The sequence below is a fragment of the Lissotriton vulgaris genome, chromosome 12 (genome assembly GCF_964263255.1).
Source record: "Lissotriton vulgaris chromosome 12, aLisVul1.2, whole genome shotgun sequence".
Lineage (NCBI taxonomy): Eukaryota > Metazoa > Chordata > Amphibia > Caudata > Salamandridae > Lissotriton > Lissotriton vulgaris.
The window spans coordinates 169,556,329-169,577,901 of NC_141700.1; the positions used below are offsets into that span (position 1 = coordinate 169,556,329).

The 21,573-nt window shown below is 47.2% G+C and overlaps 1 protein-coding gene across 3 annotated transcripts in view; it reads right to left on the reverse strand.

Moving 5' to 3' along the window:
* ADCY7 (adenylate cyclase 7) overlaps positions 1–21,573 on the reverse strand; it is a 565,990-nt gene that overhangs the window by 146,063 nt on the left and 398,354 nt on the right. For all 3 annotated transcript variants that reach the window (XM_086947700.1, XM_086947702.1, XM_086947701.1), the window contains exon 12: positions 2,463–2,506. In XM_086947700.1, the coding sequence (XP_086803826.1) occupies positions 2,463–2,506 (44 nt within the window). The remainder of the gene's footprint in view (positions 1–2,462; positions 2,507–21,573) is intronic.

Consider the following 21,573-nt stretch of genomic DNA (forward strand, 5'->3'; position numbering starts at 1 on the left):
TGGAATGTTTTTAAATGTGTACTTATGAATTGTACTTTTATGATTGTAAAATCTACAATCGAATAAAGATTCTTGAATTGAATTGACAAGGTGAAATTATTGCAGGTCAAACCAAATAAATGGAGCATCAAATGCAGTACTAAAATCGTTAGTGGGATAGTGGGTAATGTTTGTTAATTGTTCAGTCCATCCATGCTTTTGCTATTTGTTCCCAGCACTTGTCTAAAGTTCTGTTATAAATCCTACTTTCTATGATCAATCGAATCCAGAAAGTGCTCTAAGGCCAACACTACAGCACCTCTTTAGGCCTATGCTACACATATATATATGCCCATCACTCCTTCCTGTCTCCTCCATGTGTGATTACCTAACAGATTGCCCTTAACTTTTTGCAGTTTTAAATAGGATCTTCCCTTCTGATATAGAAGTGGTGGACCTACTTGAACTTCCTAGTGAAATGCTTTGGACCAAATGGATAACTTGGTTATTAATTGTAGGAAAAAAGAAATTTTTTGTACTCAGTATGAATCTAGAGTTCTGATGGTCAGATCCAACAGTTTAAGCTCAATTTTAATCCACATGTTATCATTTTCCAGCACTGACCCAAGATTAACCAATCAGTGAAGTGTCTTCATTGGCCATAATGTGCTGGTACTGAGTTAAAAAGTATGTTTACTTTTAGAATGAGGGTAAAATGCTGTTGAGGCTTTCAAAACATGCCCAGGCCAGCATTTTACACTGATTTCTATTTAGAAAGTGCCCATTTTCCCTACCTCCAGATTCGATCACCCACCGTTTACCTCCTTTCTATTGCCATCAATGGGTAAGTGGAGGATAAGGAGAAAGAAGGGCCACTGAGTGGATATTTAGATCGGGAGCCCCCTGACCACCACTATCGCGATGTGGAATCCTCGTCCACCACCTCTCCTTCCCTCCCAAGGGACTAAAACTAAGCTTGTGTGAAAACAGTAATTAGGATCTGGGAGCGGCTGCTGGTAGGTTTACCAGATTAATTTGAGGACAATCAGTACTTCAAGAATTTCCATGTTAAGTTTACAAGTTTTTATGCATCATTAGGAGACGATGATAATTATTTTTAAAATTCTGTCACAACATAACTGGAATCAAAGGCAGACAAGATGTCCGAGTCAAAACAAAGAATGTTGTTGCATTCCTTAGTTGTGTTACGGCCACTGCTGATGCTATTGGATTGGAGTAACTATTGGCATTTAGCTATATTTAGTAGCATTTACACAATTTACCAGGAAATAACATTTTATGATCACCTTAATTTTCATTCATTTAATAATCATGTAAGTAAATTACTGCGGTTGGTAAACAGACATTGGTTATATAGCTTTTGGAGTTTCTAGGGACCATTCATTGGAGTACTCATTAGTGCCATATGTCATTTAAGCATGTTTATATGAACATTGTGTATTAAAATGTACCATTTGACCCAATTTCTTCAAACTTTTCTTGGGGTAAGAAATCTACCTCCACAAACCCTCCTAGAGATGCAAAGCTTTCTTCGCTCATTTTCAGAGAATTTCAAGGCGAGTATTAGGCTTCACCACAAAGATCAGCAGCTACCACTACTGGACATTGTAATGTTTTACTGAACTTCTATAGAGCCGTACATAAAACTTTCTTGATGAAAGCAGATTAATCATGCCTTTTCCTACTCTGAATACTTTGTCATTAAGGGTTTATGTGGTAGTTTTTCTCTAAATGTCTCTACGAACACAGTCTCAGTAAAAGTTACAAGAGGGAAACCAATCCTTTTGCTTTTGATGGAATACCTCCAATTCTAACAGTTATTTCTGCACATGGCCTCCAAAAGTATATTCCAGTTTCTTTCATAAAGTTTTTTTTTTTGATGCTCCATTGATGCCTTTTAGCCCACCTTCATAAAATGATATTCTGTTTTCTAACCCATCTCCTCCAACAATTAAAAGTCTTTGTTCACTTGAGAGCTGGGGGTGAAAAGTTTAAATTCCTCTTATTCTGAGACTTCCATACTAAGAATTGTTGAATCTTTTCTTCCCTTCCCACCTCTGCAACCTGTGTGAGGTTGACAGGCTTTCTATACGTCTTGGAGGGGATCTGACTTACTCTTAGTGTTAGGCAACTTGTAATCAAATTGCTGAGTTGTAATCCAATCTTATCAAGGACCGGGATGGGGAACACCGCTTCCCAGCTGCCCCCTTCCTCTAAGTCAGGTTCCAGGCAATAGACAGCTAAACCTTTAATAGTATAGTACAGCAGTCTCTTTCTTAATCAAACAGTGCCGGACCCTCTAAGAAGCAAACTGCAATTAGAGGTGTGAAAAATTCATGTAATCGAAACACATAAAGACGTTAACTCTAATTTTGAGTGAATTTCTGAGGGAATGTAGATAATCTGAGAGATCTGGAGGAGAGTGACATTACACTTTACCAAAGGATTTTTCTAGTACTTACCCAGCGCTTGCTGTGTTCTGTCCAACGGTTTGCAGGGGTATCTCCTAAAACACAATATATGGAAAAATATGAGATGTTCATTTACTAGAGTATGACTCAGTATTTATTAAAAAATCATTTAAAGGGGCTTGGCCATTAAATTGAAGGTGGCACAGCAGCCTTCATCCCAAGAGTCTTCTTGAGACCATGTCCTCCTTCAGCCACAGATTGTCTGCATTTTAAGTGTTAGATGTAACATACATTCTAAAATGTATATTTACCTAAACCATACGGACTGGAATGGAACTGGTAAGATACCACACACCTCCAAAAAATAAACAAAGGGGCAACGTATACTCGACAACAATATATTTTAGTCTAAAAATGGATGGCTTGCTATATGACAAAATTATATTTTATAGTACCTGTCATATTGTGCAGTCTTTTTTTTTTTTTTTTTTTTTGAAAACCTTTATTTGATTAAATGGATGCATACAAATACGGGCCTACAACCCGGGGGCCGGCCACGGAACAAGACTGGAAAGCAACATTATCAATTAAAAGCACGGAGTGGTTAGACGATATCACCTAACGCTGCAAGTCCATGTTGCTAACTAAATGGAACCACTCGACATAGGATCAAAGGAGGTTCATTTTTATATATTAAAAGAATAAAGGATCAGTCGTATAAGTAACGACCTGGTGTACGTGGCGGGGAACAAAACCAACTACATCATATTAATAAATCCACAGATCAGTAATCAGAAAGGTCCCAAGCATGCAAACCATAGCTTCACTTACAGTTCCTCGGTGGTAGTGTCCACTCGCAACCTCACGTACCCAGGGACAAACTGAACAGCGTTCCCACAATAGTAAAAACCATCAGGGAGACAGATAAAGTTGCAATCCTTATACAACCCAACCCTGGAGATAAGAAAACAAAGATACTAAAAAAAAAAAAAAAAAGGAAGGAGGAAATAGGGGGACTCCACGTTACTGTACCCGCCCCACGGCGGTAATGGCGATCAATAATGCGAATAGCAAACGTGCTCGGGGGCGGGGCAACTAATTCAGGATAAACAAAGCTGTGGGTACCATATTACATCAAGTACTTAATCCTCTCCCCCAATAACTCATACGTACAGCTGTGGAAACCCAAGGAAAGGACACAAAAGAGCCATAGAAACAAGTAACTATCTAATAGACCCTAATCCACCCACCCCACCCTGCACCCCTGCAGAAGGCTACGGCCTACCCCCCCCAGCAGCGTGCCTGTCGCCCTAATTATGAACCCGAAATATAGAATAAGATGGTACAGAGAAAAAGAAAGAGAAAGAGAAAAAGAAGAGCCTGGGGAGAGGAACCATGTGGCAGGAAGCGCGGCCCTCGCTACCCGCCCACATAAACCATGAGCGTGGCCCAAAACGAAACTGACTGGTTTTCGGATATCCATGAATATGAAAGAATCAACAAATTATCACAATTTTGGGGCAGTCCATATCTCCGTGCACCGAATAGTAGTCCTCCGGAGTAAGAACCGGGCTCATCCTAGTCCTTTCTTAACTAACGCCACAATGTACGTCGATGCAGTGGGCACAAAACAAGGTGATGAGAAAAGGCCGAGGAAAAAGCTATTCTTGATGCCACCATAACACTAGAAGAACTGTCTGTAGCTTTAACAGATCTCCCATCCTCAAAGGCTGCAGGTCCAGATCTGCTACCGATTGAATTTTATAAGACTTTTATATCAGTTCTTAGAGGGGAGCTACTGGATACACTCATTCAGGCCCAGAGAGGAATTTCAATCCCAAAATCATGGGGCGAGACTGAAATTATAGTTATCCTGAAAAAAGGCAAACCCGCCACAATTCCTGGGTCATATAGACCTATCGCCTTAATGAATGCTGATGTGAAGCTCTATTCTAAAATTTTGGCTACAAGGTTGTCCGCTGTAATAGAAAAGTTAGTTACCCCAGTTCAACATGGATTTATCCCGGGGAAAGGGACTACTGAACATGTCAGGACAGTGATCACCTGCTTCGATGCCATGGAGGTCTCTGGCGGCCCTGTCGCAGCTCTATTTCTAGACGCCGAAAAGGCCTTCGACAGGGTCGCGTGGGAATACCTGTGGGTGCTAATGAGAACTTTTGGGTTTGGAGATAATTTTATAAAAGCAGGTTTCTGGACCAGGGTCAGCGGACTCGATAATTCTCTCGCCTCGGTGCCCACTCTGATCAGCGATCACACTCGGCAACTCTGGGCATAAGCTTGCCTCATCTGCACTAACGGCCCCACCAGACCGCCGGGGATGCCTGGTCTCACCCTGGAGATACCCATTAAGGGACCTTCTCTCAGGGAAGCCAGGAAGGGTTTCGCAGCGGTCGAAGCGCGGAGATACTCCTCCGGGAGTCTATCCTAGCGCTATATAAACCCACAATTAATTAATTAATTAATCCAGGTTCTTTACAGGGATCCAACGGCCAGAATTAAAATTAATCGGGAGTTAACAGCGGCGGTGCAGATTAAAAGAGGAACAAGGCAAGGTTGTCCTAGTTCTCCTCTTTTATTTGCGCTGTATATGGATCTGTATCTACGCAGTCTTGATCTTAATCCCAGTATTCCCCCCTTGCGTGTAAATGAGACAGTAGTTAAAGTGTTGGCATACGCAGACGATGTCGCGATCATTACTCCTGATCCTGTAATGGCAATAGGTGTGATAGAACAGGAGGCCCTAAATTTCGGCAACATTTCCGGCTATAAGCTTAATAGAGCTAAAACACAGATTATTAAAAACATAGTAGCTCAATGTAATGATCCACGAGTGACTTCGTCTGCAGTCTACCTTGGGGTTGAAATTTCTCCTAATTTAGGGACAGTAGTTGAACGTAACATCGCGCCCTTATTGAGGAAAGTCAGCTCGGACTTGATGAGGATAAATAATCTTAGGCTTACGTTAGTAGGACGCACTAATATTATTAAAATGCTTATACTTCCCAAATTTCTTTACTTTTTTCGTACAATTCCGCTTTTGTTTGAGTCAATATGGTTTAATAAGTTGGAGTTGATTCTCAATAAATTTATTTGGTCGTATGGGAAGACAAGACGGGCATACAAGTTTATGACTTTGCCAAGGGATAAGGGAGGCTGGGGGGTTCCTGACTTTAGGTTTTACTATTGGGCATCGGTGCTGCAATACATTCAAGGCTTAATTGGTGCTAATGAGGGGGATTCGAAAGTCCAAGCGGTTTCAATTATGATTTATTCAATTGTTTTGGGCGAAGATACAGTAAATGCTTTTTTAAAATGTACAGATTCATCATACTACAAACGTACACGTTTCAAGACAGTTGCCGCAGCTTATAATGTATGGTCTGCTGTTGCAAAAAATTGTGGCTTAGGTAGATTTAACAGATACACCAGATTGTATAGGAATAAGTCTCTACCCCCTGCAATTTTCACGGATTCCATTATGACAGATTGGGACAGAAAAGGTATTAGGAAACTAGGAGATATGCTAGATCCAGACGGAAATATTCTTCTATTTTCAGATTTGGTTGCTAAATTTAATATAACAAGGTATAGTTTTTTAAGTACCTACAGATTAGGAGTTTTTTTTCTAAAAAAAAAAAGGAGGGGCAGGCGGTTTTAACACAAGCAACATTATGGAGGCAATAGAGCAAAGCGGGGTATGCTCCATTCGATATTTCTATGCCCAGCTGGCTGATACAAAGAAGGATGACATTGATAGATTTGGTAATAAATGGGCTGGGAAATTAGGGATATCGTGTGAGGCTTTTCAGGAGTCCTTGGAGTTAGGTTGTTCAGCCTTCTATTCTGCCCCACTACAATCGCAGCATTTTAAGACGCTGTACCTACTTTATCATACGCCAGATCGTATAGCACAGTGGGGGGCCACTACAGGGATTAGCTGCTGGCGATGCAATGCTCAGGCCGCAGATAGCATCCACATTTTTGCGCTATGCCCCAAATTAAGGCCCTTATTAAAGGGTATTGAGGATTGTATGGCCCAAACACTTGCTTTAAATGCGACTCTAACACCGACAGTAATTATGTTAGGAGTTAGGGGTTGCGAAGGCAACCATAGCGAATTTTTATTTGTAGCGATGGCGGTTCTCAGGTTGCTGATTGCTAGAGCTTGGTTGGACCCCCTTCCTCCGGGATTACAGCAGTGGATTGCCTTATTATTGGGGACGTTTAATCTTGAAAAGGGTATATTTGGGAAAAAAGGTAAAAGGATAAAAAGGTGGGGAAGAAAAATTTGGGAACCGGTACATCGATGGAAGGAAAGGTCTAATGCAAACGTAGTCTGATGTATTATTAATTTGATCAATGGTTTTCTAATTTTTTTTTCTCCCTTTTTATGTTGAAGGCTATGTTTAAGTACTAACATGTTTTTCTTGATAGTAATTTTAGTTTATTATATGTATTAAGTTATCTGTATTCTGTGTTATGTGTGTGCCAGAAAAATTCTTTGTTTTACAATAAAAATATTTAAAAAAAAAAAAAAAGAGAAAAGGCCGTGGAAAAGTCGCTGGACAATCAATGGGAGCAACCCAGGAGATCTCCTCTGCCGATGGCAAAGCAGGAGCTTACGGCAGCTATGCATACCAGTGTCAATGATCACCAGCAGTTCCATCCGCTTACATATCGGATCGTCGCTACACCCACCAGAAAACGGGGAACAATCAACGACCACCTCGGGCCCATCCGCGTCCCCAAGGGACGACCCGGGAACAATGGCGGTCAACACCTCGTCCCGTACACAAGAATCTTGGGCCATGGCCAGCTGCCAAATCTTCAGCGCCTGCAGGACGTCACCAATCGTGGGTTCGCTCTCACCAGAACAGGCCCAAGTGGAACACAAAGGCAAGGAATCGGCATCCCGGGGCGGTCCACTGGACATGGCAGCAGCCGCCATTTTGCAACTGTTGCGTCGTATCCTCGAAACCAACTCCAGGGGTGGGCTCACCTGCAGGGCCCCCGCGGGATCCCCTCAAGCGCACAAACAACACCCACGGTGCTGAAATAATGACCACCAAAAGAGGGGGACCCGCCGGCGCCACTTCTCAGCTGAAAACACTCTCCGCCACCGAGCGATGGAGTCCGGAATGGCCGGACGGCAGCAAAGGGGGGAGCCACCAGCACGGCGTCCCCCACACACAGCTTGCCGCACACCACCTCTGGAACACCGGACGATAGTCCCAGGCGCGTTCATTTGCCTCCGGGCTCTTCGCACATCGGCATCTTCCGGCCGGCCTCAAACCTCCACCCGAGGCCGCCGCCGACACCGTCTCGCCGGCAACTCGCAGAAGGCGAGGCCCCGGTCTCCACCCCGACGAGGCCGCACTTTCCGGCAGGACGCCGCTGCGGATCCACTGAGCGCCGAATCCACCAGGATGGATGGTGAGTGACTGCAGAACTTCGCATATAAATTGTTATTCTTTTTGGGCAGGATGAGTGCCAGGATAGTCGAGTTTGGGCAGGGAGGCTGGCGGAGCCGAGCTACCGTGCGGCCATCACGATGTCGAGCTTGGATTTTGTGCAGTCTTTACTGGCACAACCATGTCCTTACACACAACCCACTGGGCCACACCAACTCTCATCTTAGCTCTTGCATCACCCGTCACTCTGTCACCTTTTGTTTAAATGCCAACACCACCCGGTGCAAATTCTACGCTCCCACAATCAATAATTCTCCCCGTTTTAGAAAGCTCCTGTTTTTCTACAAAGTGAAAAGAAAACACTCTCAACCCTTTGTTACATTTCTAGGTACTTGGTTGCAGAACCAAATACCCACCTTCACATCCATCTTCCTGGTGGCTTTTCTGGAATCTGCCCTCTCCTTATTCTCATCTGAATTCCTCCTTTCTCTTTCTTTCACCATTCACCTTCACTCTTTTTGCTTTTTCCATCTTCTATAGGTGCAACCTTTTGTTTGGCTTCCTTCCGCTCAACATTTCAAAAGGAACTAACCCCGTGATCCCTTGAAGTGTTGCCCGGTATCCCATGAGTGTCTTATTCAAATAATTCTTCTAATCGCTTCCCTCACTCATCCCATCATAATGCTGCATTTAATGTTTTAGTCAGTCTCTCCATCGTCCTCTTATTTTGAGGCTGATACAGAGTTGACAACTTGTGTGTAATGTCATTCTTTAAAAAAAAAAATCATCCATCACCACAAAACCTTCCACATTTTAAATCTCTAGAACTCTTCGTAACCATGCTCTTGCATCCACTTCCCTGCTACCAGATTGTCTCCCTGAAAATATAAGACCACCTGGTACACCCCTAAATACTTGCTGCATCACTAGGAAATACAGATATAGTTTACACAGGTCAAGGGGAATCCTGCAGAACCTGAATAACCCTTCTGGTAATATGAACGCTGTCAGACCCTTACTACAGGATGCAGCCTGACTTGGTGTTGGCTAAAGTAAGATCCAGTGTGGTAGAGGGATCTGCATTTGCCAACAGTGAGACCACTTCACCTAAAATAAGAAAAGGATACCTACTTAATATAACACATGTTGAGACATCTGAGGTCTATGCACAATATTATATCAGTCAAAGGCTTTCTTGCATCCACCACTAGTCTGAACCACTGACAAGCTTCCATATTTACATGATCCCACCCTGTGAGTACTCTCTCACGTTCCCCTTTTAAAGCCTTTCTATTTTTTAACTTTGGAGCAATGTAGATAGAATCCTTCTTGAACCTAATATCAGGCATGACTTTTTAAACATCCACATTTTCTCAGAAACATTGCCAAATTCTTCTCTCCCCTCTTTCCTTGTGGAGCATTGTCCCCATACTGCTGCACCAATGATCGTGATTCAGGAAAATTATACATTTCTGAAAAATAGGCAATACTCAGAATTCCGCAAAAGGTCACCTGTGTACATCCCTAAAGGTTTTCCCAAGTAAACTAACTGTTGAAATACAGAGATATTGAAAATGATTAGAAAAAAACGGCCTTTGTGACATTTTCATCTGTAATTTTGTGTCACAATGGCAGAGTTAAAAAAACAAAATACCATTATGTCCGCTAGAGCCTTCTGTTTGCAGGGATATATAAAGTTTGTAGGTTCTACAAGAACCCAAGCTACCCAGAGCCAACAACTGAGCTGTATTGTACAATAGTTTTTCATCGTGTACAGAGTATAGACCAATTCATATGGTGAAATATGTAGAGTGAAAAATGGTGTAAAGGAAAATTTATGTATTTCTGAAATTGGCACAAGATGTGGAGTTCAGGAGCAGTGGTTATTTGTACATATCTGAATTTGTGGGTACCCGTACTAGCATATAATTTAGAGGGTATTTTTCAAAATGTCTTCTTTCTTACACACTGGCATATATTTGGAAGGCACAAATGCAACAAAATCCAATTGGTAATGACTATTCTTTCAGAGTTTCTGTAAATGTAAATGTATTTGAGCTTGTAAAGCGCACTGCTACCCGTAGGTTTCCTGGCGCTGTATAACGCTGGGGAACCCGTCCTAGCTTTCCCTGTGAGATGGTCCCTATTGGGCAACCCCAAGGTGAAGCCAGGCATCCCCAGCGTTGATGGGGCCGTTTGCGGAGATTAAGCAAGCTATTGCCCAGAGTTGCTGAGTGGAACCCATGGTTAGAGTGACACCGAGGCGAGATTTATCGAGCCCGCTGACATTGGCCCAAACACCCTGCCGTGTTGGGAATTGAACCCTGGTCCCGGGCCGTCCTCTGCTTCTGTGTCTGCCGCCTCTAACCAGTGAGCCACACTACTCCTGTCCATATCAGGATGTCCTCCAGTAACTAGATTGATATTGTAACATTCTTCGGTTGGTAAGATATTTTACTAAGATAGATTCAGTGCAGTTTAACATTGACTGCAACAAGATGGCCACAGCAGTTCTATACTGTTATGGGAGGAAACTCTGAAAGATTAGTCATCAATTACAGATCACAAATATAAAAGACCACTGGGCAAAGAAAGGGAACCAGATCAGTGAGTTAAAATACCTTACAGTTCCCGACAGTTCATCTTTATTGGTAGGAACTATAGGTAAGATTAAAGATAAATAGTAGTAGTCTTACCTAAGAACTCGTCAAGTCTAACAGGAAGTCGAGTCTGCCCTGGTGGTATTGCTCTACCAGGTTGGGGAGAGGCTGCCGATTATGAAGCATGACACAATTTTCTGTGTGTGTCTTCCTCTTCCATAAGAATGACCTTCCCTACTCTCTGCACTAACTCTGTGAATATCTTAGTTGAACTTAATTGGGTCTGCTTAAGGGTAATACCATATCTTGTATTCTACCCACAGCTGCCGTACCTATTTGTGTTGCTTGTATCTTCATAGGGGGATGTACGGTGGCTCGCCTCCTCCTCTTTCTTATGTATTATAAGGGGCAGAAAGACTGTCTGTTCTATTGTTGGGGATGGGGCATGGCCATGGCCATAGTGGGCAGCCCCCACCCCTATATCAATTAACACTGGTGTATAGAGGGATTTCTGCCCCCCAGGGGGCATATGGGGGTAACTACCACCATTCACCCCCATCAGGGGATAGAAAGACAGATTTTTTTATAGTTACCCCCAGGGGAGCACAAGCCCTCCCAAGGGGGCCACCCCCCCATCCCTTGTGCCTACTGGTGGATCCCTGCTTGGGAATCCCCAAGCAGGGATCTACTGGGAAGAAGTACCACTGGAAAGGGGAGATTCTCCCCTCTTCAACGATACCTCCTCCAAGAGAATCAGTGCTCAAGGTGGCTGAGCTATGCCCCCGAGCACTGATTCAGTCTAACTAAAATGAGCCCATTGGGTCATTTTACTTTAACTTTTACTGCAATGACGTCAGAGCGCCCTGCGCGCTGATAGTCATTGCAGTAAAAAAGAACGAAAAAACACTCAGGCTGCTCGGGAAGCTCCTCCCAAGCAGTCCAAGCTAACAATAAAATAAAGGACTCCCTCTGGTGCAGAGCATCGTAGGGGCCTTTATATACCTCCCCAGTGTCTGCAAATGGCAGACAGATTCACTAGTGAGGTAGTGCTGGTGTTGGCCATTGGCAGACACCTGCAGTAAAAGGGTTAATATTTGACTAGGTGATATGTGAGAAGCATCTCAGTAGCAGAACCTATAAGAGAATTTAAAAACAAAATCCTAAATCATTTCACTCACAATTGGAACCCAAGCAGTCCATCAGCTCACCATGAAGGTATGAGATGTGCGAGTAACTCGTTTATATAGCGATAAGGCATCACCCTAATAAAAAAAGACCTGATAAAGTATTAAATTCCACTCCTTGTAGTCTCTGATAAATGAGCATGAATTAATTAATTGCCGTATTTAAAAAAAAATCTCAATCATGGTGTAATTTTGCTTGCTACAGGTGTAGCCCACATAAGGATAATGATTTGTTTTCACACAGAAGCGGGCAATTCTGGTGCACAGTGTGAATAGGAGTTATTCAGGTCTGTACAGCCTTATTTAGTACAATATTGTTTGCCAAAAGGTAACCCTGCCATGTATCATGCATGGACAATTAGATTAATGCATTTCACTGCCTGAGGAAGTCTCTGCACTGCACTGCTTTAGTCATGCACATGAGCTTCATTGGACTCTCAAGACCCTCTAACAATAAAGAGAGCTCTGCTGTCACCCTGCAGTGCTGCAAGGGTAGGGCGTCCAGCCAGTAACATGGTGGGTGGGACGAGACGAGAATGCTATGGATGTGATCATGTGGCTTGCAGAGGTCTGGGCCTGCAGGCATTTTTCTCTTAATATGGACGCATAATTATTGAATATAACAGCGGATAAAAAAATGCCTGGGTACTTGCATATTGTTTAGTCATCTGGACCGTGATGCATGAAATTGATAGTATTTTTAGTGTTAAATCTTTGGACAACATTTGTTTTTATCTAGCTGAATGAAGCAAATTAAACATTCTGCTACAACATTACCCTTGCATATTTTATTACTACATAATTGCTTTAGCACATAAGCCTTTTTTGCACATTGCCCAAGAATGCAAGACTATTGCTATTTCTTTTGATTCTTATCTCCATAGGACCTGCATGGGAGAATTCAAAATGTATCGGTTATGAAAATATAATGCATTCCTCTCTTACTCCCTTCTCCCACATTGAGCAGCAGATTGGACTGGGAAGAACTGCTCCTGCTCAAAAGGTCAGTGATGTGGCTAAGAGTAGTGGGTGGTGGGCCTTGTATCGAACCGAGGCAGTGTGGTTACTAGCATGAACTAACAGCGCTGCATGCACAATGCCACTCCGTTAGATGGGAAGCCAAGAAGAGCAGGTGACTGCACACATTTTTTAGGTCTCGCCTGGCGAAAGCAGCTCATGCGCTGTCTCGCCAGAGAGAACCTTTTGGAATCGATTCTCCCCATGGGCTCATGCACGCGCCTGCATGGACAAAGATGGCTGCTTTCGCCATCTGTCCAAAGCAGACAACATGCGCGTATCCGTGAGACAGTGGATAGTCTGCCAATATCTTGTTCATGCCGGCTTCCTTCAACTCTGGCTCCATCAAGAGATGTGTACGCACGCGCGCATGGCGGCACCCTTTCACTTTAAATAGTGCATGTGTGCACGCGAAGGACCCAGAGTTAAAGGAAGCCGGCGTTGTTTATGAGACTCTGTGCTATAAACACTTTCTAGTGAGGCGCTGTATTGATCTCGCGCTCATGTGAGGTATTGAAATAAACACATCATTTTTTTAATGAGACTCTAAACTGTCAACTTTTATTTTGTGAGGCGCTAAAGCTTTGTGCCAAAGAATGTCGGAGGTTCAAGAGATAATGTAGTGGTATGCTTAAATCACATGATGCGTCCCGCACGTCATGCAAGTGAGAGAGCCGTACTTTAGGCAGAATACTATGCATGGCAACAGAAGAATACCTCTGCAGTCCAGCAGGTGACAGTGGCTTCGAGTAAGTTGTTGGTAGCAGAGCTACCCCTCAGATTGCACAAATACATGTGGGAGACATAAATATCATAAATATCACAGACAGAATCACATGGATACAGGGTTAACAGGTGCCATCGATGGATCATTGTTTGACCTCATGTCCACAGGTTTGAATCCTGCGGGTCCACTCAGTCTTTCATCTTTCCGAGGTCGATAAAACGAGTGTCTTCGAGGTGGGAAAAAATAAAAATCTACTATTTCAAGGCCAAGATAACCTTCAGGGAGAAAGGGCACTTACAAAACACTCACACTATGTTATGCTGTTTTTAAGTTTCTCAGAATTCTCAGCAGCTATTGGTTTCATACACAATCTGTAGCTGCCTTTACCATTATAAATGCAGGGAAATAAATAAAATTTTTGGTCCGATTCCGATTCGGTAAACCAATCGGTACGACCGAATCGAATCCGCAGCCCTTTCCGTACGACTTGTACAACTCCGTCCGAACCGCCAGGTACGATTCGTTTGAAAAAAATACGACCTAATCGCTGCAAACCATACGAAAAGCAAGGGAAAATCCATACGACACGGACCCTCACAGTGAACTGTACGAATCGTAAACATGCTGTACGACCTGACAAGGATGATCTGGACCGGGGAATGAGAACGCGATTCGTACGAAAAAGTCTCGTATGAGCGATTCGTACGGAGAGCCACACAATCACATATGCACCGTACCCCTGCAATCATGGGGTGTGTACGCACCATACCCCAATAATGCATGGGGTGTGTACGCACTGTACCACAATAATGCATGGGGTGTGTACGCACCGTACCCCTGCAGTCATGGGGTGTACTCGCGTTCCCCGGGGGGTCCTTTTCGTACGCGGTTCGAGTCAAAATCTGCTTTTCCGGACATTTTGAGCTCCCGAAGAAAAAGAGTCGTACGGAGTGTTGACGAGACGAATCGTACTTGCTGGGTCGGAAAATGTTGCTTCAATCCGTACGGATGTCACGTACTGCGTGTTCCGAGTACGATTCGTACATATTTTTAAGTCGTATGGTCTTTCGTATGATTGGTACGGAGATCTGCTTTGGGTCCGAATCGTACTTCATCATACGTACGGGGATGTTTACGGGTACGATTTGTATGGGAAATATGCTCCGTACGGCTATTTGTAAAGGGATTTTACCGAATCGGAATCGGCCCCTTAATATGAACATGAAATATCCCCCGGGGTGCCACTTGTTTGCTCAGGTTCAGGGCCAGATTCAGGAGCCCGAAGATTTGCCCGGACAGCATTTCATCGAGCCTGGCCTGTCATCTCATGATACACAGACTAAAATCTCCCTGGGGCTCCCTCTGCTATTAAAGGCTCATTCAGGTTTTGGAGAGCTCTGATGAGCCAGAGAAGTTTGCACAGACTTAACAGGCTCGGGCCTTCAACAGCAGGTGCACTTGGAGAGAAACCTGGCATCCTACATCTCTGTGTGATGTAAACTCAGCGTGAGAGTGTCAGTTTAAACAAGCATTGAAAATGCAATAGGTCTAGCTTTTTATTAAGTTAAATCCATTTACTTTGCTATACAATACCATTAGCAAAGCAAATGGCTTTAGCTTAATTAAAGGTGTGACCTATTGCATTTTTAATGCTTGTGTTTTACTGTTGTCATCTGGTTCCTAAATTAAAGAGAAAAAAAGTGACCCTTCAGGCCTTCTGCCCAGGCAAGGGCAGGGGGACCCCTTTGGATTCTCAGGTGTCATCGTCCTCGTCATTGCCTGAGCCTTCCAGGGACATGCCCCCATGTGAGAGTACAAGGGACCCCTTTGGGTCCTCTGGTTTCGTCGTTGCTGTCCTCTTCTTTTCTGTTCAGTGCAGCGTAGTCGACTGTGGATCATGTTCCGGCAGCCCAATGTCAATGTCTCCTCCTACCCTACTACCAGGCAGATTTCTGGAAAACAGAACATCTTTAAACCAGCACAGGAGCCTTCAGCAGTCCTGGAAGTCCCAGAGTGCGTGTGTCCCTGGGAACAGACAGTACATCACAGAGTCAGTGGTGATGCATGATGTTGGTATGCAGCCCCTAAGCTCCATGCCTAGGGCCTTCACCAGGTCCTGTACATAAGCGCACTCCCGGAAGAGATGGTAGGTATTCTCGGCTACAGTGCACCCTCTTGGGCAGGACTTATATCGGTTGAACCCTCTTATGTGCAGGAAGGCTCTCACTGGCATTCCTCCTTAGATGGCCTTCCAGGCGATGTCCTTGTGGTGGTTGGTCAGGCGCTTGGAAGCAATGTTCTCTCACACCTTGTCCACTGTGGCAGCGGGGAGGGTGCCAATTGGTTTGCTGACATCCCTCACACGTACCTGGTGTTGGAAGATCTTTGGAGTCCACTAGGCCGAGGCAGCATCCTCCAGACCAAACTCCTTGACAGACTTTTCCACTTCTTTGTAGAACCATGCAGAATCCCATTTGTAGGAGACGGGCTCACCCACTCTGCCCATCTAAGGCACCTCCACGTTGGCAGGTAGAAGAAGCATGCCATCAGAAAGCTGGCATGGCTTTCATCTTTGGTCCCCAGGGTGCTCCTCATGCAGTGACACATGAAGCCCATCCTCGTCACCAAAATAATGTTGTATCCTTAGTGGAAGAACACCAGGAGCCAGGATGTACTCTTAAGTCTTCTTTAATAAATCTGTAGATCAGGTTACATCATTGTTGACTCCAGCCAGCCTAGTGTGGTACCAGCCCCACCAGGAGCAGCCTCCCTAGCACTCAGCCCATCTCCAACTGCCACATTCACCCCACTGTGGTATCTATGGTTTAGAGTTTTGGGTTGTCTGTATTTCTTTATGTTACTCTATTGTTATTGGAATGCTTTAATGGTTCTATGGTCTATGTTCTAACTGGTGTCAGTTATTGCCTGACCTCTGTTCCTGGCTGACCTGCTTTGTATTTGCTGTGAAGGATCTGCATTAAAGAACCTTTCTACTCTTCAAGTCTTCTCTCCGTTTCTCTTCGAAGACCTGATGTAACATTTGGCGACGTTTGGGATTCGTCCTTCACCTCACCAGCATTTTCGAAGCACCGGGAGGTGTTCTCATCTATGTGCGCCTGAACCTTTCTGTGAAGAAGCGCTTTATGACATTTATAAGGTCGTATGAAATTTTTATTTCCATCTGAAATTCCTCATCTGTCTAGCGCTATTCTCAATTTTTCTTCATTGCGCACTTCAGTTAACAGCTCGAGCGAGTTACTGCTCGAGCGCCACAAAGACTCCACGTTCGTACAGCTCGAGCGAATCACAGCTCGAGCGCCACATAGACTCCACGTTCGTTCCATCGAACTCTTACCTCTGAGTCTTCTTCTCCTGCCATCCTCGTCTCCGCCTCCCGATCAGCCTCTGTCGTCACTTTCTTCCGTCGAAACAATGACGGAGTGACGCATTCTACGCTGGTTCGTCCTACGTGCCTCCATTTTGGTACAGTTCACGGAAGTCCTTCAAGCCGACTTGAATGCGTAGTCAGTTTCATACGGTCGATTCTTAAAGACCGTTGTTTTTTTTTTCAACTCATTACGATTGACAACGTTTTCATTTTTTCACAGCGTTTTTCATTCTACATTGTGTTTTTCCACTGCGCTGTTCTGGATTTCTTCTTCAAGCAGTCTGCACCTTCTTCAGGTTTGGCCTTCGATATTTTTTTTTTTTAAGTACTATTCGATTCTACTTTGACTACTGCACATCCTTTTACCGTGAATTTACTCGATGATGTGCACATCCTGCGGGGGGCGTGGCTACGCGCGCAGCGAGACTGGCTGCACCCTAGCGGAGCTCCGGCGTGATCCCGCATTCAGGGGTTAATTTATCCGACGAGATCGCCGCCTGGGCGGCCACAAATTGCAGCGAGTGGCCATGGGGCGATGATGCAGCATCGGACCGAGTCTTAAGATCCAACGAGCCCCGGAACCGCACCGGCACCTGTGCGGCCGCCATAGCCGAGGGAGAGAACACGGACTCGGCGAGACCCGGCAGGCAAGTCCGGTGTTGGAGCCGGAAGTGAGGGCCGCGCGGACGAGGCGTCCGGGAGATGCGGACAGAGGCGGCGGCGCTGGGACACACTACAGGAGACCGACCCTCGGCAGACTAAGAGAGGTGGCGGTGACCCGACTGGCCGCTCACGGATGACGGTGGAGTGGCGCAGCACCAGAGAACTGGGGTCGCCATCTGGGCTGCCGCGACCGACCTGAACACGAGGAGGCGCCCCTCCCCCCCTCGGCCTACACTCGTGGAGCGGACCAGCGCTGGGGAGAGCGGACCCGGGAGAAGTCCGGACACCCGATGAGCTGACCACCCACCAGGGCCCCACAGAGCAGCACCCGAAGGACTCGGGGGGGCCCCCCGGGTTGGAGATCGGACCCCCGACGCCACCTGCAGCGGCCCTGAGCGGTGAGTGGCGCGGCGTGGGGCACACCTGGAGGATCACCCGCCCGACGGGCACCGAGCGTGGACTCACCCCTCCCACCATAGCGGAGCCAACGGGCCCAGGCTCCCACGGCACCACAAGCCCGATCCGACAGCCAGGCAGCTAAGCCGCACCCACCAGGGCGCCCTGTAGGCCGCATCAGTAGCCCACAACGCGAGATGCCAGTGGGGTAGCGCCAGAGGGAGCCATCGACTGGCTAGAGGGCTCGGGAACCGACTGACCGCGTCACCCGCCATTGCCACGGCCAGCCAGAGGGTCCCGCTGCTGACCACGTCCACGGCACTGCAGGGACCACTGAGTGGGGTGAGCGCCGAGGGGAGACACTGCCTGCTGCACGCTGCACACGCCACCGACGCCAGCAGCTGGACACTAGCAGACTCCGGTGCCCTCAAGACCACTGCATTACTGGACGCCCGACACCACAGGGGAACGGCACGAAGCCCAAACTATACCCAACCGCGAGAGCGGAACAACATAACCCATTGTCCAGACCGGAAACTGACCCGGGTGGAATAGCAGCCACCACTGGACCACGCTGCGACATACGCAGCTAGCCCACACGAAAGGCTGCGCGGTGAGCACATCCAACACATCTCACCCTGGGAACACCTCCGACGCCCCGGCCAGTGGCTCTGACAATCAACGCGACCACTGACCATCACTCCACCCGGATCCACCGCGAGCCAGTTCCCGCCCATGTCTGGAGGTGCCGGGAAACGCACAGGAGCGGGGAGCACGTCCCAAAAGGGCAAAATGGACAAGGCACAGAAGCAGACGGACACGGATCCGGTAACGGCCAGACTGGACTCGGTGCTGGTGGCCATGGAACGCCTGGAAAATTCCATCCAGTCCACTCGAACGTCCTTGGAGGCGAAAATAGACGGAGTCGCCATAGACCTCACGCACCTGAAGGAGGACCACAAGAAGCTGGCTGAACGCACCAAAACCCTGGAGACCACAGTGACAGGCATGGAGCCTCGGGTTGACCAGTCGGACAAACAGATTAAAGACCTCCTCAACAGGGTGGAGTTCCTGGAGGACAGGGCAGAGGATGCAGAAGGGCGGGCGAGACGCAACAACGTCCGCATAGTGGGTCTGCCCGAAAAATGGGAAGGCAAAGATCCGACCAAACACGTGGAGGACTGGCTGCGCACCCTGTTACCAGAAGACACCCTCTCGCCATATTTCGTGGTGGAACGGGCGCACAGAGTCCCGACCAGGCCACTCCACACCGGCTCTAACCCGCGCCCTTTTCTGATCCGTATCCTGAACTACAGGGACCGGGATGCTGTTCTGCGAGAAACTCGTCAACTGGGCACCATACAAGTGGAAAATGCGAACATAATGTTTTTCCCAGATTACACGATCCAGGTGCAACGCCAGAGACAATCATTCCTAATGGTGAAGCGGAGGCTACGCCAACTAGGACTCACATACTCCCTCCTCTTCCCAGCAAAGCTCAGAGTGATAGCGAATGAAAAAACACACTTCTTTGACTCCTCGGAAGACGTGGAAGCCTGGCTGGGCAATGGGACAGACAAGAACGCGGAGAGATCGGGAAATCCGAACAGGCCGAGGAGACGCAGGAGGTCCAAGAGGAGGCGCGGCGCCAGGTCACCCTCCCCCGCGGCCAGCGGCACCCAGCACAGCGCGAGTCCACCGGAAGAGGAAATGCGCAGGGAACAATGGGAAGCCCTACGGATGGTCTCGGAGCTCAGCGGCTTCCCGTCACAACGTTCCCCGCCTGCCACCAGCCCCAGGATGTCACCGAGCGACGATGAGGCAATCTATGGCCTCCCGGACTCACAAATCTCAAGTGGGCTGCCAGACATCACCCCACAAACGTCGGACCTGTATGGCTGATGAAATACCGCAACACGAGGCCCTCAGCGCCCTGCTGCGCTCACCCACCCACCCTCTGCCCCAACTCCTGCAAGCCGGCGGTCTTGAGGCATGGGAGGGAGATGGCCAGGAGGTATCGAACGAATGAGTGAGACAGAAGCATTGACACAGCACTGCCAGGTGGAGACGGACACTGAACACGCAGTAAGTTAAGTCAAGGTCATACTTGCAATAGTCTATTGCGGAGCAGTCGCCCTGTGGCACTCACACCACATGGGCCACAACATTGCAGGGTCCCTATGGGTGGGCGATGGTTACTAGCTCCAGACTTGATCAGGGTGTGGCCCCATGACTTTATGGAAACACTGCTCAACAGGCGGCGAGCACGCCCGACGGCCACTTAGACCTATATTTCTCACCCCCTTGGAAGGGCACTCACGTCTCCACGCTCAGCAGACACTCATTAGCCACTTGGACTGCGCGATGGGCAGCAACCCCCCAGAATGGATTGTTCGTACTTTTTGTAGAATGTTTGGACGGCTGCACGTTTGGCAACCGACCCGATGGTGTTCTCCCCAGTTAATGTTTACCCTCCTTTTCCCTATTGTGATACGCTGCACACATGGCCTGCAGGGGTGCTCGCTAGACTTTTCCGGGTGTTGTTCGGTCAAGGGTGGGGATGCTCTGAAACTGGATGGTGGAGGGCTCCTTGAGGGGGTACACGGAGCGGGGGAGACAACGGGTGTGATTGACTTGTTGAATACTGATGGCTGAGGTCATAATGTGTACCTGGAATGTACGCGGAATACACACACCCTCACGCAGATACATGATTTATTCATACCTGAAGAGACACAAGGTGCAGATAGCACTCCTACAGGAGACACACCTAACGGCCCCTGAGGTACACACTCTGCGCAGGCGGTGGCGTGGTCAGATCTATGCGACTGGGTTCTCCTCTTACGCCAGGGGGGTACTGATATGGGTGAGACCAGGGCTCCCGTTTGAGGTTGAAGACTCACACATAGACAAGGAGGGGAGGTTAGTAGCAGTGAAGGGGCGCCTGGATGGGCGGCCGCTGGTGTTGGCGTCGCTCTATGCCCCCAACACAGAACAACAGGGCTTCCTCGAAACAGTGTCCACAACCCTAGCACATTGGCATGGGATCCCTGGATATTGGGGGGGGATTACAATAGTGTATTGGATACCACACTGGACCGCTCATTCCCACCGCTACCCAATGCACCAGTAGTGGGTGCCATGAAAGCTCTTATAGCCTGGGCCTCACACTGGAACCTGCATGATGTGTGGCGTCACCGGAATCCAACAGCCAAGATATATTCGTACTACTCAGGAGCCCATACCCTACACACCCGATTGGACAGATTCATGCTCACTGATGATCTACTCCCGATGGTAACGGAAGCGCTTTACATGGGTAGGACACACTCCGACCACAATCCACACATGTTAACGGTCTCATGGACAAACGCTCGCCCCCCTGTCCCCAATTGGAGACTGCAGCCGGACCTCCTGCTAGACGCACCCTTCCGGGATTCACTGTTTACACATATAGTGCATTACTTTGAGGACAATGCAGGCTCTGCCACCTCTCTACAGATGGAATGGGAGGCGTTCAAAGTGGTCATCAGGGGACAGTGTTTAGGTACGTAGGGGAATCTCAGACGGCAGGTGGAGAAGGACCTACATAAGGTAGAGGAGGAATTGAGTCGACATGAGCGGGACTCGGTGGGAGGGAACATCGCTGGGCTTCAAAATGCGCAGGCGACTCACGAAAGACTACTAGAGAGGCTCAGATGCCTGAATTTTGCGGCTCATGCGGCGCGCACACACGATAGGGGGGACAAACCTGG